General features: G+C 33.3%; 1 protein-coding gene across 3 annotated transcripts in view; it reads left to right on the top strand.

The window, feature by feature from the left end:
* The first annotated feature begins 2,323 nt into the window (after window positions 1–2,323).
* LOC143255255 (TGF-beta-activated kinase 1 and MAP3K7-binding protein 1-like) overlaps window positions 2,324–27,068 on the top strand; it is an 81,560-nt gene continuing 56,815 nt past the window's right edge. For 2 of the 3 annotated variants that reach the window (XM_076510645.1, XM_076510644.1), the window contains exons 1-3: window positions 2,324–2,943; window positions 14,548–14,681; window positions 26,746–26,995. In XM_076510645.1, the coding sequence (XP_076366760.1) occupies window positions 2,833–2,943; window positions 14,548–14,681; window positions 26,746–26,995 (495 nt within the window). In that variant the 5' untranslated portion in view covers window positions 2,324–2,832. Of the gene's footprint in view, window positions 2,944–10,458; window positions 10,585–14,547; window positions 14,682–26,745; window positions 26,996–27,068 lie in introns of those variants that run through there. The other variant, XM_076510646.1, reaches the window with a different exon arrangement.

The following is a 27,068-nucleotide window of genomic DNA, read 5'->3' as shown; positions in this document are numbered from 1 at the left end:
GACCATGAGAATTGATGTGTTAGATGCAATTGCATTTTAAATAATTCAATCAAATGCGTAAAAGATGAATGCGTAGTAAAGTACTTTCGAAAGTGTCAATTTATTCTTGATAATGGCGGAGATTATGGTGAAGTTGTTTGTTATCACGATTCTTGTGAAATCCAAACTCTAATTGTGAAGACTGATGCAGATGCTTCTGTGAACGCGGCAAGTTTTGTGAACATTGACAAGAATGTTTCAACCGGCCCCCCTCTAGTACAGCGGTATGTCTCCGGATTTACAACGCTAAAATCAGGGGTTCGATTCCCCTCGGTGGGCTGAGCAGATAGCCTTTGTGGCTTTGCTAAAAGAAAACACACACACAGGTTTTAACCTCTAGTTTTACACTGCTAAATTAGAGACGGCTCAAGTAGCTTTGCACGAAATTAAAAAAAAAACAAGACAAACACACAAAATTTATGAACACGGGTATTAAAATGTTATTAAAGGTGAATTTTACAGAAAAAAGAAAACTTTACAGTCAAAAGAACTACTCATACTGATTAATTTTCCAGGTATACATTTTTTATAAAAATATGTGCTAATAAATGAAACATAGAACTTGGTGCAGAAAGAGCCCTTTCCGAGCGGCAATCCGAACGTTTTAGTTTTTACTTTTGACGCTAGGAAAATTTATGTGACGTAATAGTTGCCAAACAAACCGCCAACGCCAGCGCGTTGAATATAAATAAACATGGCCAGTGCATACGGAGAAACAGAGGTGGAGTCTGTTTTGACTTTGTGTTCTGAACAGTGTCGAGTGGCGCCATATCAATTCGAACCTACTCTGAACGAACCTAGAACAGCTACTTTTGACACAGATCTGACAAGTTCTAGTCATGATCAGCCCCTTCATCATCACTCATATGAACATCATCAGTATCATCAGCATCTGTCACTTGGGATACAGAGGACTTCTTAGCAGCAGGTGATGATTCTGCAAAAATCAGTGAAAGAATTACATGTATATGAACAATGTACTGTTTACCAGCAATAGTTTATAATAAATAATCAAAATAATATTAACAAGACTAATCTGACTATTGAATACTGTTAAATCATGAATAAAAATGTCATATTCATATTCAAACTAACTTACCAGTACCACAAGCAAAATCTATTGTTGGAAGAGTTTCTGGCTGGGTAGTTACAGAATGTAAAATGTGTATGTCTAGTTGCATTCTTCAAAAACTTGTACTTTTTAAATTATTATATTATACTAGTTATTGTTTATCACTTTATACTGCACACATACCTTTAAGTTTGTTCTTTTCGTGATGGCAAGGGATGTCTTCAGAGGGGTGGAACCTGTATGCAGCAGGCTGAGATCAGTCCTCAGCTCTATACAAGGAAAGATGGTTGAGACGATTCTGTCTAGTGCCGATGGTTTTTCAGTTTCAACCTGCCTGGCTTGAAACCCATGGAATCCAAAACAGTGGGATCCAACACAAAACATGAGTGTTCAAAGTGATCTTGACAAAGCTTTGCATGGTGTGAAGGTGTCCAGTTCTTCCTATTGACCATCCGCACCAACTGTCGCCACTTTGCCGGTTCCTTCTCCTTGCACGGAAACGAAAAGAAGTTTTGCTCGATGCCGAACCGTTTTTACAACCATAAGCAACGCAGTAAACCATGTTATCATGAAACAAACATAAAGTAGCAATATCAAGACAAAAGTAGTCTCACAAAGTATGTAATTCGAAAAAAGCACCGATAGCTTTACATAAAACACCAGCACTGTTTTGTTTGTTTTTTGAATTTCGCACAAAGCTACTCAAGGGCTATCTGTGCTAGCCGTCCCTAATTTAGCAGTGTAAGACTACAGGGAAGGCAGCTAGTAATCACCACTCACCGCCAACTCTTGGGCAACTCTTTTACCAACGAATAATGGGATTGACCGTTACATTATATCGCCCCCTCGAGTGAAAGGGCGAGCATGTTTGGCGCGACGGGAATGCGAACCCGCGACCCTCAGATTACGACACCAGCACTGAAAGAAACAAAATGGTCGGCGCGCAACGAAGCGTGTTTGGCAAGTATTACGTCATAGTTGTGAAACGTCACGGAAACAGCTGAACGACCGAGAGGAACTGGAGTTCGAGGACCTTCATATTTTGTTTCATTTTTTACTCAAAAACTAAAGTGTTTAAAAAGATGGCAACCACACAGGAATTATACCTAACCAAAGTACAGTTTCTAAGGGAACTATTAAGTTTGTTGAAAATTCACCTTTAAAAGGTAAACTTTAAATATGGAGGTGGAAACACTGCTAGAATTCTAGGAGGTGGCGAGTTGGAAATTTGCTCAGTTGCGTGGCATGTTAGTCTGCTACTAATTTAAACCTTGTAATATAGAGGTAAAGAAAAACTGACTGGACCTTTAAATTAAAAAGAGTAGAAAATGTACGGTACATCCAGTTAATATTTTAATCCCCACCCTAGCCCCTAGTGTTCAAATATAAGCCTATCTAAGGACTTACAATGCTAAATATCAGGTTTTGGATACCCGTGGTGGACACGGCAGAGAGAATTCGATGTATAGCTTTACGGTTTAATAATGAACGAAATCTTAATTAGGTAGCATTAGACAGCGTAGTGGACTTAAAAATATTATATACAGTTTATAAATAGTTAATTTGAAAAAGTAATACTAACGTGGTCAAAGAAACATCAAATTTGTAAATGTAACAGCTTGTCATGTGCATATTTTAATTTTTATTTAAGCATTAAGAATAAGGAAAATACAAAAGTTATAATACAGTATATATGTGATAGTTTAATAGGTCATTTAAAAATGCCGACTCGTGCAGAAATGAACGTTCGACCTGGAGTGGGCTTGACGAATGTTCCCGCATCTTTAGGCTTAACATTAGGTTTAGTACCTTCACATCCGACACAGTTAGAGGTGAGTGATTAGGTATTCATTGAATCGCTGTTTATTTAAGTAGGTTTATAACTGTTGTCAAGAATAAGAAAAAAGCAACAAAAAACTCGCCCCTACCAGCCGGTATCCATATTTGTAAATTATTTCTTTATACATGGAATGATAGTGATAGTTGACATAAAATATAAACATAAGCCCTGGAGTTTAGATATTAAGTTATAAGTTAAGACTCTTTGCCAGTGGTTGAAAAGAAGGGGAAAAAAATCTTTCTTTCAAGTCTAACTTAATTTCAATATTTACTGTTACTATTGTTATCATAACTGTTCCTGTTAGTGTTAATCATTGCATAGAGCTCCTAACCTCACAAGACAAAATTTAGTCATAGTACACCACAGGATATACTTTCTAAAAACTTGTTAAAATCCTCTTGAAATGGTATTTTCAGAAACTGCTAATGCAAACTTTAATTGTTGTCCTAATTGGTAAATGCTGGTGACACTGATAGATGTGTAGTAATAGTGTACATAGTATACTATTATAGTAATATAGGATAAAATCACCATATGATAGAAAACCATTGCTTCCCTGGAATCATCCTAATTGCACATTTACCAAATTATATACAAATTTTATGGCACGAATATCATTTAGTTATGTTTAAAGATCAATAAAACAATAATATTGGAGTATAAGCAGATGTATACTGTTATGCATTTAAACTGTTTAGGAAAAAAAGTTTTAATTTCATGTTCCAATATAAAGTCATTCTAGACAGAAAAAATAGGTAATTCAGATTTTTTCTTTTAAATTTCCTTTTCATAGTTACAAGGCTAGTCAAATTGACCATCATCATACTGTGTTAGAGTAGAGAAAATAACATAAAAAAATGTGGAATTTGTTTAACAGGTTTTAGAGATTACACAAACGAAATCTGAGGTTTTCTTTAAGAGGTGAAAAAATTATTTTGATCTTAACATGAAAATCACTTGCAGTTGAAACAGCCAACAATTTGACTCCCTATATTCAGGAAGAAATTTTCAGTAAAAATACTTCATTAAAAGCTACAATTTTTTGTCTGCAAATGACTCTTAATAATTACTACTGAAGTTTGTAAAATTTTGTGAATATACACAAAATATATTAGAAGTTATAGTGTGAAAAATGTAAACTTTAATATCAGGTCATAGACTTTGTATATTTGAGTGAATCTGTAGTGGAAGAGTTAATTTGCAGTTTGACTTTCTTTGCCATACTATATCTTACAAGATGATATCTCGTTTCTGCACACACAGTGGCTATATCTCTATGTATGTGCCAAAGAGATATTACAAAGAGTTAGAAGGTATTTGATTGAAGTGTTTAAGGTTGTAAAAGGAATTTATAATGTTGATGCATCAACATTTTTATGCTTAACAGTGAGAATCCATCTTCAACTAGGGCAATTTTGTTTTTCAAATAGAATGGTAAGCCTATGGAATGGGTTGCAGTCAGATATTGTGGGGGCATTTTAACAAGTTGAAAAGATAGTTTGATAAAAGTTGGCTTTATATTTTTTTATTTATTTAATAGTTTTAGTTTAGCTTAGGGAATAGGATAGCCGAGATGGATTAACAATTCCCTTGTTGTCCCTAAATATTATGTTGTTCCAAACGACTGTAACAGTCATAGTCTTTAAATAGAATGAAATACAAAGATAGCCATTTCAGGATAAACTACTTTTAATTTAATTTGTTCAGTTGTTTCATCGATAATGAGATGTTTTGAGTCTGCACCTTACTTACTGGCTGAAATAACTAGCAACATCCTTGATGAAAAGCTGGAATCATTGATAGCATGCCCATTGGTTTGATTGTGGGCTTCTACATTTATTCCTGTTGTCACTGGCATCCTAACTTTCATTGACTCGTACAGATGTCCACAGTTTTGTCTTTTCAAGGATCTCAAGTTGTAATATGAGGCCCTCCTTACCTTGGTACCCAGAATAGATTTTTGTCCATATCCAAGGGTTTTGCTTCTCAATTAGAACACCATCAGCATAATCTGTATTCCTTCACAGTCTGTGTGGAGCTTGATTTCAAGAAATTCTGGATGTGTGGTAAGTTTAACCATGGATCTGGCACTATAGGTCATTTTGTCAGGGTTAGTCATTCACCTCACATCTTCATCACCATTATCCACTCTTATGTCCTACAGATCCTTGGGATGTGTAACTTAATTCTAGGGCTATAAGAGTTTGGTTAGTCTGGGGATAGTGAGAAAGTTGCACTGGTTCATTCAAGATTTTATTCCTATTGGTTGTTGGGCCTAAGAAGACAGGAGAATGGTGTGCCTTCATTAGCCTTTACTGTATGTATATCAATGCCTAGATTCTCCAAGGTTTCACATGTTATTTCACAATCAGGGTTTACATTCTTTACTGGAATTGTAGTTTGGGTTCTATCTGTATATTGCCATTGAAGTGGTATCTTGCTAACATCAGTATTTTTTGTGTAAAAGGTTTAGGTTTTGCAGTTCAAGTAACTTACCTTCGGACTGGCATCGGCATCACATGAGTTCTGGTAAATTGTATGAATTTTTTTCTCATAACCTCCATTCTGGTTATTGCTGGCACCCTTCTCATCAATTGTCTGAATGTTACACTCTCCTTTTTCTTTCAGAAATATTCAAGGCGGGCTTTGTTCTCAGAGCTAAGACATTTATCCTTGCTCTCATTCAATATATCATCAAACTGGATTTTTTATCATCACATTTCTAAGTCAGGCTTAGCTATAGAACAGGAAGCCCAATTCCTACTCCTCCTTCCTTTTCTAATTGTACAATGTTTTTTTTCTGTTTTGGGTATGTGGGCATCACCTAAATCTCTCATGCTTTTGTGATTAGAATACTAGAGATCCTTCCAACAGCCTTTATGCAACCAACTGATCATAAATGCAAGTTCTCTGGAATACCCAGTTTTTGTGCTGTTATCATTCTTTGATCTTGAGTGGTTGTTAAGGTGTGATGCTATTAAGATATTCCTCTGCTTTACCTTTTAGACTTTAGAGAGTTCTGTCTCTTGACAAATGTCTTACTGCAAAGATATAATGCATATACAAACTTTTAGGAATTTCAGGATCTACCTATGGATAACAAGGCTTCTCTAAACAATATTTTAGTCTCTCTTGCTTTTAAAAAAGCAATGCTTCATGGTTTAGGGTTACTAAGGGGAAATCCATATTCTGTGGTGGTGTTTGAGCTTTTCATCAAGGAGGCACTTGTTTCAGGTCTCCTTGTTTTTGAACCTTGGACCTCTTTTCTTGGGATCACACCTATCATATTACTCTATTAGCTTGCCATGTTCCATGGGTGATCACTGCAGTAACAGATCAGTTGTTTTAGCCCAGAAAGATTCTCCCAACAGACTGAATGCAGCATTGCGAGGTTCTGTTGGATTAGCTCTCATTTTTGCAACACTGATGATTAACAGGTTAGCCAATCATTGGAAAACTCAAGTTCTGGCAATTTTCTGTCTAGTACCTTATCTTTGGGCTTTGGGAAGGGATGCATTTTAGAATGGGGTTACAACTTTAGGCCTTCCATTCAATGCATATTATCCAAAGTACTATCTGTAATTTGTTCCAGCCCATTGTTGGTCCTGTTGAATTGGCAACTTCACCCTGGGTTTTGCAGTACCATCAGGAGTGTCTACCTCTTCCACTTCTTCTTTGGCTGTTCCTGCGGAGGCAACCATGATTTGACACAGAACGTCTAACTATCCAGAAGCTCAAGCTTCAGGCATTAAAGTTATGTAATCTTTTGAATGGCATTGGAGTGTAATTTCTGATAATACCATACATGTCTTAGTCTTTGCTTAGTCTTGAAGTGGGCATTTATAAATAGTAATGGCACACATTAGCAATAATACATTGAAAGGAAGTGGAACCCACTTCAATCAGAAGTGCTAACTCTAATCCATTTTTTTTACCTGACTCTTTGGCAAAAGTTTTTGCATCTTCTACAGTTGCCCTGTATAAAGCAGTCTTGTTGACAATTGTTTGCTACTTCTGACAAAATGTGTTTGGGGTGTCTGGTACTCTCCAGATTCTTAAGCTGCTTTGTATCCTTTCTTCTAAATGGTCATTACAGTTACCTAACTATAGTGTATTAAGATTACCATACATCCCCTTTCTCAAAATCCATTTGTGACCATATTCTGATATGCTTTGTATCACCTTTACCTAAAGGTTTATATTTTGTTACTACAGTCCTATAGACATTGTCAGTTGGGGTGGTTTGCACTCTTTATCAACAAGAGGTTTTATCATTCTATATACATCTTTAGAGTGGTTCTTCTCACCTAAGACACTGCCAGTTATGGAAGGGGATAAATTCTTTTCATTGATTCATCTTATCAGTATTTTCTCACTTCTATGGCTAATGAAATTATAACTTATTTTCAGTGAGGGTCTTGAAGATTTTGTTGCTTGCACTAATATGTTTAAATATGCTAGATAACTTTTATTCATTGAGGTCATTCAATTTCCCAAAATTTATACCCAGTTACATTAATGATATGGGTACAAAACGACCAATAATTTTTATTCTGGGCTATCTTTTGAAAGCAGGGAATTTTTTATAAATTATGCTCAGTTAGGTTTTTCACATTTCTGTGTCCTTAGAGACCTAGTTGAATTGCCACTGGAGGAAATTGTGTGGACCTCTTGCAATAATTTTATCACAGACTATTTACATTACCTGACAGTATATGTGTCTAATGGTTTTTGTCTACCACTTATAGCTTTCTTAACCACTTTAATTAGATTATACGAAATGGTATTTTCAGTTACTCTTTAGGATTCCTTATCTATTGCATTGTTTCTAAAGCACTGTTCTTCAGGATTCCTCAATGCTCATTACCCTCAGATTTTATATCAAGGGCTAGGGAGTCCTTACCAAATCCAATTTCTAGTCACTGAGGTGGTGGATGGAGGTTTATCCTCCAGGTTGTTAAGGTGAAATCTTCCACTCTTGAAGAAGAGAGCAAGGTTGCATGCTCCCCTACTTTAAGTCTCTGGATGTTTTCCCAGATGTTGGTGGGATAGGCACCAGCCTACATGGAGGGCTTACTTTCAATACTAGTTTAGATTTAATGCTTAGCTATCTTGATGGGTTTAGTGTGGTTCTTCTTTTTTGATCAATATTGATTCAGTACATGGTAGATGGTCATTTGTCTCAACATAATTCTGAATGCAGTGTGTCCCATCCTCGGTCCTTGGTTGAGCACAGTTTGTTCCACATCATCTGCATTATTCTAGGTGCAAGTGGAATTTATCTTGTCCACGTGGTTGAGGATTGAGGATGTGTTTGTAATTTCAGATTGGATGAGTTCTGTTTCATTAGGTTGAGTAAGGCATAAAAGTTCCCATCATTTTGAGCCTGATGTTTTGCCTTTCACACTTCTTCAGGTTGAGGAGAAGTCTTGTTTACTTCAGTTTTGTTACTTTCCAATCATGATTTTGATGACTTAAAATGCACCACTCTGTGGTTGGAGGTTGAGATCTACTCGAAAGTGTGTGTGTGTGTATATATCTCTGTATGTGTATGTATATACACAAAAGTAAAAATGAACTAATCATGAACTTGATATAGAAATTAAAGCTTCACAAGATGGTATTAAGGCCATTTATTTGCCACCATTGTAGGATATAGAGCTCATGACCCCATAATTCCAACCCTGAGCCACATAATCTTGGCTGTCTGGTTGGGGCCTGGCCAGTAGAGATGATAAATTATGAATTAAGTTCTAGGTGGTCATACCTGTTGTGTATACAGTGCAGTTATTCCATTTGGGTTCCAGTCACCTTTTGAAACCCATGATCTCTTTAGGTCCTTTCTGTATACATACTACTCTCAATAACCCCTCCATCTTCTCAATGTGGAAATCTAGTTGAGTGTAAAGGGAAGTAAATGTGTTTGGGAAACTAACATTTTCCTAAATTTAAAATGTATTTCCAATAATACTTGTATACGTTTACATGATCTTACTCTTCCTCCCCACTAAGAGTCAGTGTTAGAGACTGAGGATTGAGTAATTTTGAAAACGTGATGATAATATCTTAATGACATACTTATATACAGTGCTATAGCAGAGAGCACATTGACAGAGGTGGAAAGTGTCATGAGACAAATTGTTAAGAGCATTTATATGGGATACAGAAGACTGGAGCAAGTGAGACAAAAATTTGAACAATGCTTTGATAGTTAAAGGAGAAAACTATGGCAGTCAATTAATGGCTGTAAGCATGGGGGGCAAGTAAGTATTATTTTCAATACATCTTTGATTTTTAAAATGTTAACTTTTAAGTCATGCAACAAAGATTGCATAAAATATTAAGTTTTTGTGGATTTAGGGAATATACTTCAAGAGTCTCTAAATTGGGAAAGTATCATATTCACGTGAAATTTTTAATTCTGTTGCAATGGGTCATTGGTCAAAGGCCATGGCATCTCATTTGTTCACTTGCATTCAAAATTTTATTCAACTGCTATTTTATGAATTTATGCCATTAAGTTTGGTGTCAAACTAGAGATTATAATTAAAGATTTTATATTACAAATGATTTAATTTTTAGGTGGGATTTTGAATGTAGCACTGGTTCAGATTAGATGTTTTCCATGTCAAAATACAAAGTTTATAACTTAATACGAGTTAGTAACTGAAATTACCTATATTGACAAGCTAGACAAGTGATTCTTATTTGATGTTCTTTCTATTTACTAAGCTATCACTACTTTACTGAATCAAACTCATTTTTTTGAAAATGGTCACTTATATGTACTTAATTCTATATGTGGCATGTGAATAACCAATTAAAAGTTTAGAACTTCCCACAAATGGTTTTCTTATCCATTTTCAAATATAATAGCATTGTTTCTTTGAGACAAACCTTTTGAGTCTTTAGCATATTCAATTTTTTCTGTGACTCGTATAGTTTTATTATAAAACTTGATAAATTATAATAGATTTCTGTGGTATTGATAGAGTAATGTACTATTTTTTAGTAATTCAAATGTTTATATAAAACCTAAAATAAGGTATTTCACATTGTCCACATGCAAATTTTGTTTAAGGCTTAGCAACCTACAGCAAATAGTGACCAAGTACAAAGGTTGTAACTAGAAGCAATGTTTGTTTAATTATTTATTTAATGTTTTATGTTTTAAGAAAAATAAGTTTAAAATTTTATTTCTAAATAGTAATGATATATATGCATGTGTATAGTATTATAACTGATATGTGATTGTATTTTACAAAATACTAGTCCACTAAAACACAGCCAGGACAGGTTACTCTGTAAAGACTAAAGTTCAGCTTTATATTCTTGGACACAGTAACATAAGAGCATGTTCACCATGTCATTGTAATGCTTGTCTCAGCCAGTAATGGCTGAAAGGTCAATATAATAAAAATATGTTAATATATAAAGGTATAATATTATTACATTTAAGCTATTGAGATTAAACATTTGTATTTGTGAGTTATATTCAGTAGTGGTTCTAGAAAAAAAATTCCTCCAAACCATGTAATGTTTAGTAATAATCTGCAAAATTTTCTAAAGATATGCAAACATTATCAAAATGTCGCAGTTTAATTACTCTTGTGGATACCTTCATGGTAATGAGGTAGGTAGATTCTACTGAGTCTTTAATTCAAAGAATACCTTTCATCTTTTATAGATTGTTTAGGCAGAGTATTCATGATGAAAGTTTGTAGAATGGATGGTGACTGCCTGTTGTGGAGACGCAAGTGTAGAGGGTGACATTTTGAAAGTCTTCTGCCTTTTGTCTTCAGGTTAGTGTGCGTGTTGGTTTTTTATAGTGTCCTGGTGGATTGTGGAGCTCGTGTTATAATTGGTTGGATTATCACTGTTTCTGATTGGAGGAGAGATTTCCTGTAGATTCAAACAATGGCAGCCACAGGTTACTCACCTCTAATCCAGAATCTCTGTTTAATGAAGGTTTAATAGTGTTAATATAAATTTATTCTTTTATTTTTCTTGTCTTCCAGAATTTGTCTGTGTCAATGATTAATTTTCTCCCAGTTTATTCCATGTTCCTGCAATGATACATACATTGGAGAAACAGCAAGAAAACTCGCAAGAAAAATAAAAGAACGTAAAGAAAGTACAAGACTCATGAAAACACAAAATTCAGCCTTTGCAGAGCATGCCACATCAACTGGACACAGAATAAACTGGAATAAAACTAGAATCATCAACAAAGACAAATTCTGGAACACAAAAAAAAATCAAACAATCATTTTATATTAACACTATTAAACCTTCACTAAACAGAGATTCTAGGTTAGAGGTGAGTAACCTGTGGCTGCCATTGGTTGAATCCACAGGAAATCTCTCCTCCAATCAGAAACAGTGATAATCCAACCAATCATAACACAAGCTCCACAATCCACCAGGACACTATAAAAGACCAACACGCACACTAACCTGAAGACATGGTTAACAGAATATCTAACTTTAAAGTGCATGATGAAATCACCAGTGACCAATTCCCCATGTCATGTATGATTCACCCGCACCACCCTGCTGTGGCGTACGTGACACCTTCCGCATACACCTACACTGAAACAGACTGGCTCACTTTTAATGCCTCTCTGGACTCATACCTACCCCATCCAATCGAACATGTAAATAACAAAGCAGAACTAGACAACTATGTTGATCAAATTACAGAAGCCATAAAGAAAGCCATAAAAAACACAATTCCTAAATCAAAAAGAAAACAATCACTTATTCAATGGACTCTAACACCAGAAATTCACGCACTAATAATCAAACGCAGACAATTAAGACGAACACACTATATCACACGCGATCCACACATTAAAACAGAAATCAATAGAACTAATACAAAAATTAAACAAGAAATTAAAAAAGTCAGAGAAAACAATTGGCATAACTTCTGCAAAAACTTAGAAAAAACCAAGAACAATCCAAAAGAATTCTGGAAAAAAATTCAAGAGTATTGCTTCAGACAAAAACACAAATCACATGCTACAACACATCACACACAACAATAAAATCGCAAGGACGGACAAAGAGAAAGCTGACTTATTAGCTGACTATTACAAATCCGCTTTTAGCGATTTAAATTCAGTAGATTTCGACACACAACACCAACACCATGTCAACAACTACATAAATACAAACCAAGCTTCATTCTCACCAGGATTTCCGGAGAGACACTAGAAGCATACTCAAATTCAATCAATAGAAAAATAACCATATCGAACTAAAGATTAATATCAAAACTTGAAGAACACTTCCCGGACATGACCAAATACCAAATATTATTCTCAAAAAAAGTTCCACTCTCCTACTACAACACCTCACAAACATCATGAACATTTCACTAGCAACCGGTATTACCCTGACACGTGGAAAAAAGCCATCATAACAACGATCCCCAAGAAACAAACTAACAGAACAAATCCAGATAATTTCCGCCCCATCAGTCTGTTAAGCTGCCTTGGCAAACTGATGGAGAGAATTATCTCCAACCGTCTCCTCCATTTTTGCGAATCAAACAACATCCTTCCAGAATCTCAAAATGCCTCCAGAAAAATAGACAAACAACAGATCACCTCACACGACTCACCGAATCAATCTACAAAGCTTACAACAACAATCAAGTAACCATCGGGTATTCCTAGATGTCAAAAGCATTCGACAGCGTTTGGCACAACGCCATCAGATACAAACTAAATGACCTACAAATAAATCCTACGATAGTCAAATGGATTTCAAATTTTTTAACCAATAGAACAGCACAAGTAAAAGTCAATAAAACCATATCCAAATTATTTAATATAACGGCAGGAGTGCCCCAAGGATCAGTCCTCTCTCCACTTCTATACATAATTTTCGTCAGTGACATACCTTTTCCAAATCTAACATACACACACAATTCACAATACGCAGGCGCCATCGCAATCTGGAGCACCTCCAGAAACCCAGTAATGGCCATGTCTCGCGTACAAGAATCACTAAACAACGTCTTAACATGAAGCAACAAGTGGAGAGTCGTGTTAAATCCGACAAAAACACAAGCAATCACCTTCTATAGAAAACTAAAGAAGCAAAGAAAAAATCTAGAAAAAATAAAACTATCACTTGGAAACACAACCATTAACATGAGCAAAAAAACTGGCGTCACTTTCGACACAAAACTAACATGGAAAAACACATAAACAATATACACTCATCAATCAGAAAAGAATTTCATATCTAAAGACTATAACTGGTAAACAATCGAAATGCGCACTGAACACCATTATACAAATATACAAGGCTTACATCCGTCCACTAATAGAGTACGGATGTCAAGTAACATACAATATGTCAAACAACACACTCCAAAAAATCCAAGTGCAACAAAACAAAATATTAAAATCCGCATTCAGTTTACCATCTTTACGCCAACAAATTATCTACACCAAATTAGTAATTTACCAACTATAAGAGACAGAATAACAGAACTTTCTCTCAAATATTATCTAAAAGCAGAAAATAGAAACAAACTAACGGCATCACTACACAAATTATCAAGTGCACCAACGAAATACATATCACCTTACAACATATTTCAAGAATCACAATCCACTCAACAAAGAATCTAAATAAATAAAATCTATGTTATTAACATGAATTCCTTTTTTTCAGATACAGGGCACACGACAGGCAAAACTTTAGGCGCCTGTCGTGGTGAAAGTGGGTTTTCTCGGGCACTCCCATTTCCCCACATCAAATTCTTCAGGCATTGATTTCTAGATCCCAGCCTAGGCAACCTTTTTGCCAGACCCAGAATCGGGCTGTTTGGTTTGATCTGAATTTGAATGAATTACATTCATGTTCACATCTCCCCAACTTTTTCATTTCGGGACAGGTCCCGGCCTTTCTTTCCACTGCTGCCTTTGCCTCCACCCAAAAGAACATTTAGTGAGACATTCTTCACCCAAAAAGTCAAGAATAATAACGATAATTAATTTATTAAAATAATAATAAAAAAAAAAAACCACCACTTAATCTTAATAACAATCCACGAAGGGGACCTAAGAGGAACTACAAAGTTCCTGAACACCCCAGTTGGAGAGAGAACTCTTCTGATTTCTCTCTCTCTAAACTGAACCCCTGCCACGTTAGTTTAGTTTAGTAACCTGAAGACGAAAGGCAGAAGACTTTCAAAACATCGTCCTCTACATTTGTGTCTCCACAATAGGCAGTTGCTGTCCACCCTACAAAGTTTTGTTAGGTTAAAGGTAGCTTAAAAATATATTATGTGTGCACATAGCTATAAGAAGAATAATGTAATCTGAATTGAAATCTAACTATGATTAATTGTTGTGGAATATAACTTGTTAAAAAAAATCAGATAGAAATGAAGGACTTAGGGAATTTTTGCTATTGTTATATCTTATATTCATGTGAATGTGTAATAATTTTGAAGCTTGAACTACTGTACATTTTTTTTAACACAAACAGAAGTAATGTACTCTAATACAGTTTGGATTAGAGTTATTACTATATGATTTTTTCATAACATACCATTCATACTGTTTGTTTTCAGTCATCTAGGAGCTGGACAGATGATTTGCCAGTATGCCATCTGTCTGGTGTCGGACAGTCCACAAACCAAATTTATCGAGAAGATGGTCTTCCAAGAGAGGAACATCCATATGAAGACAGAAGTTTTCATTTTAGGTATACAGTTTTTTTTACTTTTTTTTAAGGTATTAAGTTTGATTTAATGCATGCAATTAAATTAATGGAAATAAGGTATTTTAGAATATACTTATCCTTTTGTCACTTTGGAATTTTGAAATAAGTAGAACTCCCTTTTGTTATTAATTTTGATAATTTATTCAGAAGACGAGGAATACTAATGACCTTTTGATTTGTATTTGCCATCTTAGTTTTATCTTTACATTATGGGTTTGAGAAATAAATAGTAATCTGATATTTGCTGTATGTGTGTATGTGTATATGCTTAACTTACAGTTTTATAAAGATACCCAAATAAAAAGAAACTTGCAGCTCATTACAACAACAATAATATGTGAATACAATTAATAAAATAAGACCAATATTTTTTTACTTACACAATAATTTATTTGTAAAGTTTTTAAATAATACAACTCAACTTTCTTGCTCAAGGTGTCCTTTACTGCACATGACACAGTTTAGTATCTTATATTCACAATTTTATTGAAGTAATTTTTAAGTTATATCAATTATTATGGTATACAATATTAACTAATAATCCATTTTTAATAGTATGTATGTTTAAGTTCTCAATTCTACACGGCAGTATTTAAAACAAATCCTGAATTTCCTCTAGTGTGACATTTTCTCCAGGCATTTTCTATATTTTATTTACTGCCCCTTCAAAACATACAAAATTAAATGTAAGTTACCCAATACAAAATCATTGCTAAGACAAACCATAATTTTTATAGCTTAAAATTTTGTTTGGTTACAGAACTATTGAATAGAAAATCAGTTCCATCCTGTTGCATCCTTTCTTTCAAAATTTGTTAATAGTTTTGTCTTATGTTTATTTATATATTATTTCTAACCTATAGAAAGTAAAGGATTTTATCTATCAAATGCTGTATTATATTACATTATGTCCTGAACAGATAAATATCAGTTTCTCTCAGAATAGAAGTGTCATTCTCATAGGAATTGCAATGGTTAGCTTCAAATAATTTAAAACAGCCCTTATGGCATATAGTTAGAAAGCCAAAAAAATCTGTTTTTTGCATATTATTAGTCTTCTTTGGTACATTGTTTAATTAAATTAAAATTATTTAGTACATTACTACCATTAGTATAAAAAAAATTTGAGAGCAAGAAAAGTTTTGGTAAGTAATTTATTTCTTGTTTTTCATGTTTATTTATTTATTATTATAAAAGTAACTAAAATGTAAAAATAAGGATCTGTAGGCTAGTTAAGATTAAATTAGGTGAAATAAATAATAATAATATGATAAAAATATTTCTGAGGCACTTATGCAAGCAGCTCATAGCAACTCATGGGTAATTTAATTCAATAGCATAATGTGAGCTACACATGTACCAAGTGATTTACAGCTTATAATTGCTCAGACAGAAGTTAAACATGGTCCAAAGAGTTATCAAAAGGCAGTAAAAATAACTTAATTATAAATAGATGTATATTATAATGTGTTTAAAGCTACTTAGGAGAAAACAACATATTTTTGTGTTATAATTTGAAGTCATTCTAGAAAGAAAAAGGGGAATTTAGATATTTTTCCTTTTTTGTTTTGGTGATCACAAGGTTGGTCAAATTGACTGACCTAGTTTTGAAATTTGGTAGAGAAAAATAACAGATGTGATATAAAGTTTTATTGAAAAAAAATGTTTGAAAAGTATTTAGGAGGTTTTAAGAGTATACACAAAGGAAATTTGAGATTTCTGAGGTAAGAAAACATATTGTTGATCTCAACACCAAAGTTACTTTGAACTTGGATTATTTAAAATAATTGCTTAATATATTTCTTGACAAATCTTTATTTTAGTTTATTAAAAATACTTCATTAAGAGATATGAATTTTTATGTGAAAGACTTTTGTTAATTGAAACACTTCCACATTTTTAAAGATATACACAATACATTGAAAGTTAGAAGTATTAAATCTATAAAGACTTTAAACAAGTACAAAGAGGTTACATGGTTGGTCATATTTACTGAGCCTGTGTTGAGAGAGTTTAAAAAATTGTGAAAGTTGTACATGATTTAGTGGAAGTAATTTCACCATCTTCGGGTGAATAAAACTTGAGTTACACATGGAGTTTCTTATAAACTTGTGTATGTGTATAATTAGCATGTTTTTACAATAGTGCATTTTCAAGGGTCTTGGGCCCATATCTCTATTTATATTCATTTTATTTTTGACAATTTCTAAAGATTCTCTTATGTTCATTGTTTTGCATCACCTTTTTAAGTATTTTTATATTATCCCAAAGAGTAACATACATAACTCACCATGTTTTGCCAAAGCTATCTCACCCATTTTTAATTTATCCACAATAATTGGATGTTGTTTTATTCTAAATTTTAAGTTCCTCTTGTCTGTACAATATACCTTAGACTACAAGTGTATGAAATTTTATGCATACCACACTTATCCTTTAACTCAGTTTTATCTTTCAAACTGTTAATCATATGTTTATTTTCAGTTCAAATGATTTTCTGATATTATTCATATTAAGAAGTTTATGGAATTAATTTTAAGGCTGTCATTCCATTGTTTAAAAGCTAGTTAAATTACGATAGTTACAGGACACTATCTGCTTTGTATTTGTTATGCTGTGTTATTAAGCTATCTAAGATAAACAAATGTGGTTTTCTGTTGAATTTACACACATTATAGAAAATTAGATTCAATAATTTAGATTTATTTTGTATTTTTGTATGTGGTTACAAGGTCAGTCAAATCAACCAAGCTCATATAGTGTTAGGGTTGAGAAAATTAGAGATGAAGTGTGATGGACAAAAAATATTTTATTTATTTAGGAGGCCTTAGTAGTTATACAAATTAAATTGGAAAAGTTTAAATAAAGAAAAGTATTTCTAATCTTAAAATGAAAATCAATTTGCACTCAAACTGATTATGTACTGTATTTTGTACATGCTTTTTTAATTCTTACACTAAAACAATGAATTATAGAGCCCACATAGCCAAAGATACGCCTTGGACATATACATTTTTAGGTGGTGTAAGAGCAATGGGTTATACATATAGTCTTTAAATTAAAAAAAAATTACTTACATGAAATTTTGGTTTCAAAACAGTTCTAAACTTAATTTGTGAAGATATTTTATTATTCAAAAGATTGCTTTTATTTTTTAAAAAAATCTATTAAATGTTTACCAGTGAAGAGCAGAATGCAATAAAGTATTTCTGTGGTTTAAACCTATTTACTGGTTTTTGGGATGCACAAAGTTTTTAAATAATTCTTGATAATTCTGTTAACTATACAGGAAAACATTTTGTAAAATAACTTTTATATTTTGTACTTCTTCATGGAATACTGAAAAAAGAATTATGTTTTAAGCCCAATGAATTAAATTATGATGTAGGTTCTTAAATTCAAAAGGTAAAAACAATTAAAATGAAATTACTGCCCAGTGAATGATGGTTTACGATACCACTTCGTCTCAAACTTCTACATAAATTAATTATTTTGGTGTCTAAAAAGGGATAAAACATTAACTGTTTGTTCTTCTATTGTTAATTTAATATTTCCTGTTTGAGTAATTTTGAAATTCTGGAATATCAAATTTATATTTCAAAAACACAAACATATAGTCAACATATCTTCAATAGTATAACTGTTTAAACCTTTCAAAACAACTTTCTGTCTTTCTTCTTGATGACTTAAGTGATTTGCCAAACCTGGAGCAAGACTGAACCCATAGACACCTTATTAAGTTGTTCATAATGACAGCCATTAAAAAAATTAGTCTCTTTGGTGACAAACTCTAATAACTTAATGTAAACAGGCTATGTATTTGATCTTATTAAGAAGAAGTTAGAGAGTGTTGAGAATGAGCAAAAGAAATAGATGCATGTATATTACCATTGTGAAGAACACTTTTTGGACTTGTTTCAGGGGAATCAATGAACATTGCCACTCACTTGGTTTACAGACTGCAACACCTAACATTGGTATTAATTTAGGAATATTGTTGCAATAAACAGGTGAACCTTTTTGCAAAAAGTATGGTATATGCTCTTTCTCACAATTACTTTACCAGTACATGCTCCTGGAAAAAGAAAGTTCTAAGCTTAAATTGTGGACTCCAAAATTTCTGAGGAATCCTTTGGAAAGCCCTAAATCTGTTACTAAATAATTAAGTTCACTTTTGTGAAAAGTTGTGGTTCACGAAATGTTTCTGGTTGAAAATAGTCCCAATCATCATTTCTATTAACATCAGGTTCAGAATCAGAAGAAACTGTACAAGAGTCTATAGTAGAGTAGATGTATCAGGTCCATGAGCAACAGGTCTTAATAGCAAATTGATGCTCAGATAAGAAATTTCCTTTTTATTTAGGATGTTGTAGCCTTGCACATTATATCAGCAAAAATAGCAGTTATCTCTATGATTTCTGAGCTCACATCAGACCTTTAAATTCCAAAAGTCAAAGACTAATTCTTGACTCTTATTATCTTGACTCTTTGACAAAAGGGCCTGGCATGGCCTAGCGCATTAAGGCGTGCGTTTCGTAATCTGAGGGTCGCAGGTTCGCACCCGAGTCGTACCAAACATGCTCGCCCTCCCAGCCGTGGGGGCGTTATAATGTGACGGTCAATCCCACTATTCGTTGGTAAAAGAGTAGCCCAAGAGTTGGCGATGGGTGGTGATGACTAGCTGCCTTCCCTCTAGTCTTACACTGCTAAATTAGGGACGGCTAGCACAGATAGCCCTCGAGTAACTTTGTGCGAAATTCCAAAAACCAAACCAATCTTTGACAAAAATGTTGCAAACTGTGTGTGGACCCACATGATTTTCTTGGTCCTCAAGTTTTATTCCAAAATGCATATAATATTTGTTCTTGACAAATTCTATAATGTTTAATCTTTGTTTCTTTGCAACAAATTTACCACAAATATAGCAGAATATATTTGTGTTACTTACACAATCTCTTATTGCCATGGCAATGAATCACTAATATTGAAAAGAAAAAAACAATATCAAGGTGCATGTGCAAACAAATACTATCCAGAAGTGGCACATTATGGGCCTGTTAATTGATTAGCCACTAGTGGTGTGTTTCTTGTGGGTTCAAGAATGATCAGTAAGACTCTCATGCTGCATTTGGTCTAGAGAAATCTATAGCCAGTGGTTGTCAACATTTTAAGCATAAAAAATGTGGCCCAATTTCAGTGAATATAATTCACTTACATGTATGTAAAAGTACATATGACCTTTGTGAAAAATCTGTATGTGATGGAGAAAAATTGATATTTTCAGATTCATTGTAGAGGAATTACCATAGAATATATAAATCTCAAGACTATCACAGGCTTGTGTGAATTTGTTCATGTTAGTAGAACACTAGATGCATGCATATTTTGTGATTACACAACATCTGCTTCTCACGATGAATATATCCTTGGTATGGAATGAATAATTGTCATAACTGCTTGGTATTATTCTTATGTTTGGATTTTACAAATATGAATATACTGTAAATTTCACGTAGTATTCTGAGCTGTTATTGTGAATAGACTTTTGTGAAAAGAAAAATTAAATATTGTCAGTTATGTAAGAATATGTTCATAAATTTTTGTTTACTCATTTTTATCTGCTAGACCAGGTTTAATTTTGAAACAAGATATCTGTTTTTCATAGTTGCATATTTCTTTTTATAACATGGGAGAATAATGTACTTACACTGAGTCATGTTTATATAAACTGTTGAAAAATTCAAACAGAGGGCAGTAATTTATCTATTATAAGTGAACAACATTGTTTGAATAATGTAACACTTTTTACCTTGGCATATTTTAACACACTACCTATCAAATGCTCTTTTGCCATACAAATCAAGAAAGACTTTATTTCTACTAAATCAGTGTTTTAAAAGCAATTTTGGGATAGATTAAACTCAAAAGATTTGTAAGCATAAAAAATGTGGGAATTCTGTTGCTTTATTTTGTGTTACCACAATTTATTTAGGGAAAAAATAACATCTGCTTGTAATGTTTAAAGGTTTTGTGGTTGATAGTGAATAACATTTGTAAATTTTGTATAGAATATTTGTTTAAGAAAGAAATGCCTTAAACTGATTAGTACAAAAAATGAATGTTGAATTTTATAATGGCACATATGAAAAAAATCATTAATATTCATATTTAGTGAATTATCTATAATTTTAAAAATGACATAAGCTGATGAAAAATGCACTTTAAGCAGAAAGAAACATTTAATGTCAGTGACACCTACATGCCAATTTCTACTTAGAAGTCTATTAATCCTTTATGCTCCTGTCTTGTAATGTTATTTTGTGAAGTTAGTTGTGCTTCTAACTAGAGAATGTTTAACACACAAGATGCATTGTTTTGTACTACATGCTATTTTTTTATCATAGTGTTATTTTTCATATATAATAAAACACAGTTTTAATGGTAGAAGGTTCAACTGCAAATATTTCATTGGAAAATAACATTATGACTACAAAATGATTTCCAATAAGGGACTTATACTGCCTTCTTTGCAGTACTTCAGTTCTCTAAATTTTAATTTCTACACATTATTATTACGTGTATTTTTTACTTCTGTATATGCATTTTTTTTTTTTTTTACTATTTACAGTGATAGTTATCATGAATTTGGTTTTTTGTTATAACTACTGCTGTTGTTTTCTTACTGAAACTCATTTTATCTGTAAGACTTGAGAACCACAGTTATAGGTGGAAGACATATCAGCCTTGGTTTGTTGAAAGTTGGCTACCTTATTGCAAATTTCTGATTTGCCTGAATATTCTCCCATCTTACCTTGTTCAACTCTATCTGAACAGGAGGAAGATGATTTTGGTAGACTGTTTCCTAGCCCATCTTATGCCATGCAGTCATAGTTAGTTCCAGGGGATGCACCCAAGCTTCTCCCTTTCCTGGAATTGATCAGTTAGGTTTGCTACATTTTGTCCTTGTCTCCCATATAATCTTCTCCTTCTCCAACTGCATGAGATATTCTATCTCTCTTAGAGGCATGGACTCGTTTCGAAGCTCTCATCACCTTCAATTGATCAACATATGATCTCTTCAATGGTTTTACAAGACCACTGAAACATTGTGTGGGATTCCTCAATGTCCCTAACCATCTCCCTGCTTTCTTTTCATGTGCTCCTTGCCTGGTGGTTGAATCTGTTTCTCTTACTCATCCAGAGTTGCATTTCTTCATGGGTGGTCTCTTTCAGGTTGGAGTATCTGGACATGCATGAGATGTTAGGGTGTTGATCTGTAAGGGGAGTCATCTTTGCAAATCATTGCCATAGAACTACTTGCTGTTTATTTGGCTTTGGTTCATTGCCTTTCCATCTTTTTGGAACCAGTTGGTTATGGTTCATTCTGAGAACTCTACAGTTGTAATGTACATTACTCAGCAAGAGACACTTAGTTGAAATTTTTTTTTTTTCACATTTTGAGCCTCCTGTTTTGGGCCCATAGCCATCATGTTTGATTAATGGTATGTCATATACTAGGTGCTGTCAGTTTTGTTACAGATCATTTATTGTACCCTGAAGATATTCTCCCAACAGAAGAATGATTCCTTAACCCTAAGGTGTTCACAATGGCATATTCTGGAACTGGATGAATTTGCTACCCACATAAATTTCAAACTTCCAAGGTTTTGGTTTTCTATTCTTCATCCTTTGGTTGTAGCTGTTGCCCTTAGGCAGGAGTGGCTGGTCATTATCTTTACACATCTGTTTTCCTCATGTCATTAAAGTTTTATATATATGTCTTTCCAAGTTGAGTTCTCTTGGTGGCACCAATTTAGCTGGTTCAGCAGTGGCTTTTATCTTCTCAGGCAACCTTAGTTGGGCATGCTACATTCTTCTCTTTTCATGCTCTATCTTCTGGTTTGGTTTTTGTATGGTCCCTTGCCAGACAGGCTGTTTCCTTGATTTCCCATTTAATGTGTCCTTCTTTCATGACAGTTTACCAACAAAAGTGGTATGTCTGTCCTTATTGTTCTTCTTGTCATGGTTGTCATTTATCCCATCCTATTTTTCCACAACAAACTTCCTTTCTTACCTGCCTTTTTAACATGGGGCTATTGGTATCCACTGTTGCTGGTTGTTGTACAACATTTCCAGCCTTATTTTGACATCTCTGGTTCTTATCCTTTTGTTTCCTGTCTTCTGCATCTTACTGCCATTCCTGACTGTAACCTTTTTGTCATCTTCCATTTCCTCATACTTCCTCCCTATAAGCCCATGCATTCTTGGTCCTTATATCTTTTCTCCTTAAAAGACATTTTTCCTCCACCTCTTGGCATGTGTATGTAAACATTCAAATTTTGTTTACACATATCACAGGTCCTATATCATTCTCCACCTGATTTGTCTTTCCTGCCCAAAACTTTGGCCACACATGAGAGCAAATTTGATCTCATTCCCATTTCCTTCCTTACCATTTTTCACCTTTATCTTCATTCCATATTTATTCTTAAACCTGCATGATACCAATCATCCAAGTCTATGACATCCACCACTGATATAGGGATTTCTTCGTTTCTGCAAGACAGATTGTATGTTTTCCTTGTGGCGTTTTGCATCATAAATGTGTTTGTCTGAAACATTACCCTCATAAACTAAACATAAGTAAAGCAGAAGGAATTTGCTGCCTATCCCTGCTGATTTTTGTTTGGTTGTATCAGCAACTGTCTGCTTTCTGAAATAAAGTTTGACAGTCAACTATATTGCTATGTCTCTAATGTTGTGTTTCTTCAGATTCTCCGACTCTCTCTCTCTCTCTCTCTCCCTCCTGCTACATTTTTCCTTACCACTTTTAAGCTCCTAGCCATTTGGATAGTAGGACATGCAGACTTTCTCCTGAGTGTGCTCAGTTTTATTCAGTTCAGAGTAAAGCAGCAATGTTCTTCTGGTGTAGATGGTGTGTAGACACTTCTGCACTTTTGAGTATGTTGGGGATCTTATTGTTTGTGAGATAAAGACATATTTGGATCTGTGATGGTCATTTGGGGGCTCTGAGGTCACAATTGATGGCAGCCCTTGATATATTGGAGAAACTTTAGATATCATTTCCCTGTGCCTTCTTTTTTTAGTCTGTTGGCATTTTAGTCCTCCTGTGGGACAGTGGTGAGTTTGGGGACTTGTAGAATTGAGGTCTGGAGTTTGATACCCTCAGGTGGATATAGTGGATGGCTCAAAATTGCTTTCCTCAAACAAACTTGCCTCATTAGAGATTGTTCTAGTCATTGGTCGTCAACACAATATTTAAAGGGAAAAGAAAGAAAAGGTCAGTTTTGGATCAGCTACACTTCAGTTGTTCTATTTTGTTGGTTCTTTAAGAGTGTGATGTTTTGAGATTTTTCAGATTGCTTTTGAGTCTGTTCCTTATTTGATAGCTGAAAGGTTTGTGAACAAATTTTTAGTTTATTATAAAATCCATGTACATTGTGGTTCATGCTGGAAAACTTATTTCTCATTTATATTGCAGGACAGTTATGCCTTATCTGATACAGTACAGGAACTTTAATTTTATTTTACCATCACCAGGTGAAAGCATTTTTTTCTTTCAAATAATACTTCTGATTGTTGAATTTTTTGGTTCTAAGGTGGATTTGTATTTAATCTGGAGTTAATGATAAGCTGGATTACATGTTAGCATGCCCATTGGCTCAATTTTTGGCTTCTACATTCCTCTCAGTTATTGTTGAAGTATCAAATTTCATTGGTCTCTACAGGGAATCATAGATTCTCCCCTATTCATGGGTCTTGAACCAAAATATTAGATTCTTAGTATATTGGTACTCATAATACATCTTTAAAACATTTCTTTTTCTAGGAATTTTGTTTGATCCTTTTCAAAGTTAGAAAGTTAATAACTGGAGATAATTGCCTAAAAGGTGGACGTAATTTTCAAATCATTCGTCATTTGGCGTCGGGAGGAACGCACCAAAAACTAGGAATCTTATTAGGGTCACAAGGCATTTTAGATCAGCATAATACCTAGTTTTTAATTTTAAAGCTTATGTACTATTATTTCATAAATCTAATTAGTTAAAGTTAACTTACCTACCTGATAAACATTATCTGAAAGGATAGGCCAGTTTCCCAAGCATCCAGTGAAGCAAATTAATACCATATTTTTAATTGGGAAACTTCTTTCTTTTCTGTTAACATTAATATGAATTTGTTTTTGTCTATAATGCTATAGCTTTTTGTCTTGATGCCTTTAAAATTAAAAGAAAATCTAAGGCCAAATGGCCTTGTTTTAAAAATTATGAATTTTCTGGTGTTAATCATTTTATATGAGAAGTATAAATAATATCTGAAGTTTATTCATGAAATACAGTCATGGATTTTTTTACAATAAAAACACAGAAATAATGTATAGTAAAATTAGTCAGTTTTTCAAATAAACCAGAAATTTATAAAAATGAAAAATTAGTTTTAGTTTCAATGTGATTTTATTTCTTTGAAGTTCAGTTTTAATGTTTTTCTCAAAATTTCCCTGAGAAGTTAAGAACTTGTGTTTCATATTGTTATTTTATGCATTTTGATAAATTTATTAAAACTTGATAAGGTTTTTAAAGTAGTATTGAAGTCTGGTTTAAATTCAGCTCTGATCTTAAAGTCTCAATAAATTTTCATTAATCCCAAAGATACTATAACAATCAGCTAAACCAGTGACTGAAAACTTGTTATGAAGAGGAATACTAGAATCTTCTCAAAGGCAAAAATATAATTTTAGTTGCATATAAAGGAAAGTATTGATCAGTTACCTTAAACTGAAATTGAATAAATAGTAAAATGTGTTTTCATTTAGTATTAAATCTTTAGATGTTTAAGTATTGTAAAGGTAAAAATATTTTGAAACATCGTACATTTAGTGACCTGATTCACAACCTAACAGTTATTATTCATGAAAGATTATGATATAAGTAATGCTTAGATCACTTTGTTTATTATACTCAAACTGGCCCAGTGAGGTTTAGTATTGTGTGAAAGGGCTCACTTGCACTGGATGTGGCAGATGTAGTGTAGTTGATGATGAAATATTATAACAGGTTCTGTTTTGTTTTCATTCATAAGTTATTAATGTTGTGGTTGCTGGTTATTTAACCAATATTTTATGTTGAATATAAATATACATGAGATTATGTTGTTATTTTGTTTACTTTAAACATCTGATTAGTACATAATTTAAATAAACTTTATAATGATTAGAATTAACTTATCTAATATGTACCATAGCAATCACTGTTCATGAAAGCCAATAATATAAATAATATCAAAACTGCTAACTAAATCATGTCATATCTCTGCTTGTATGATGTTTCCTGATACTTTTGCAAAAGGTTTCATCAACACTGGATAATGCAGTTGTGATATGGTTGACAAATTGAACATATTTTGCTTTGAATGATATAAAGTTGTGAAACAGCTATTTATGAGGCAAAATCTATTCCTGTACAGTTTATCTATGACAGTGGAACTTTTAGCATATGTTTGCACAGGTTAAATGCTGGTGTCTTTATAAAGCTTAAGTATATTATGCTACAGTTTTATTTATGGGAAGAGTAAAATATCATTGATAGGTGTAATAATTTTCTAACATAAAATGGTGCTGTCATCTTCCTTGACAAAAGGTAGGTGAAACAAAATTCCTTGTAGTTTTGAGAGTTAATCATAGTCAGTTTGACTTGAATAATCTAGTTTAAGTCACTATTTCATGGAACAAAAAATCTACTTGTATCATCTCTTAAATAAAGCTTAAATTGTAGTTTTTTATGTTAGAAAAGAACAAAGCTGTTTATTAACTACATTATGAAATTAATACAGATGCTAGTAATAATGAAATATTTTTCTCTAAACTAATTTTCACCTAACTTGTAAACTTTTGCAAAATTTCATTCGTTTGATCATTTAATTCATTTACATAAAATAATGTGACTTGGACACAATAATGGATATAAGGTGAGAAAAATCATGTGTATATATTTTTTATTTGCATTTAATTCCTTTTAACCATTTGTAGGCAAACTTCTCAGGATGGGGAAGACACTTTTTTTTACGGAGTGTTTGATGGACATCATGGAAGTCGAACTTCAGATTTTGCTGCACAGCGAATGCCAGCTGAAATCCTTCTGGGACAGTTAGATGGAAAAGAAACTGACAGTGATGTTCGGAAAATTCTCCAAGAAGCTTTTCATGCTGTGGAAAAGGGATTTTTTGATTCAATTGATGATTTACTAGCCGAAAAAATAACTTTACAGCTCCATCTAAATGTAAGAAAGTTGCTTTAGTGTTTTAGTTGAGAATTTTTTAAAATGAAAGAATGATGTATATTTATGTACAAAG

This window comes from Tachypleus tridentatus, chromosome 7 (genome assembly GCF_004210375.1).
Source record: "Tachypleus tridentatus isolate NWPU-2018 chromosome 7, ASM421037v1, whole genome shotgun sequence".
Lineage (NCBI taxonomy): Eukaryota > Metazoa > Arthropoda > Merostomata > Xiphosura > Limulidae > Tachypleus > Tachypleus tridentatus.
The sequence above is the reverse complement of the archived record's forward strand: the minus strand, read 5'-3'. Positions and strand labels throughout refer to the sequence as shown.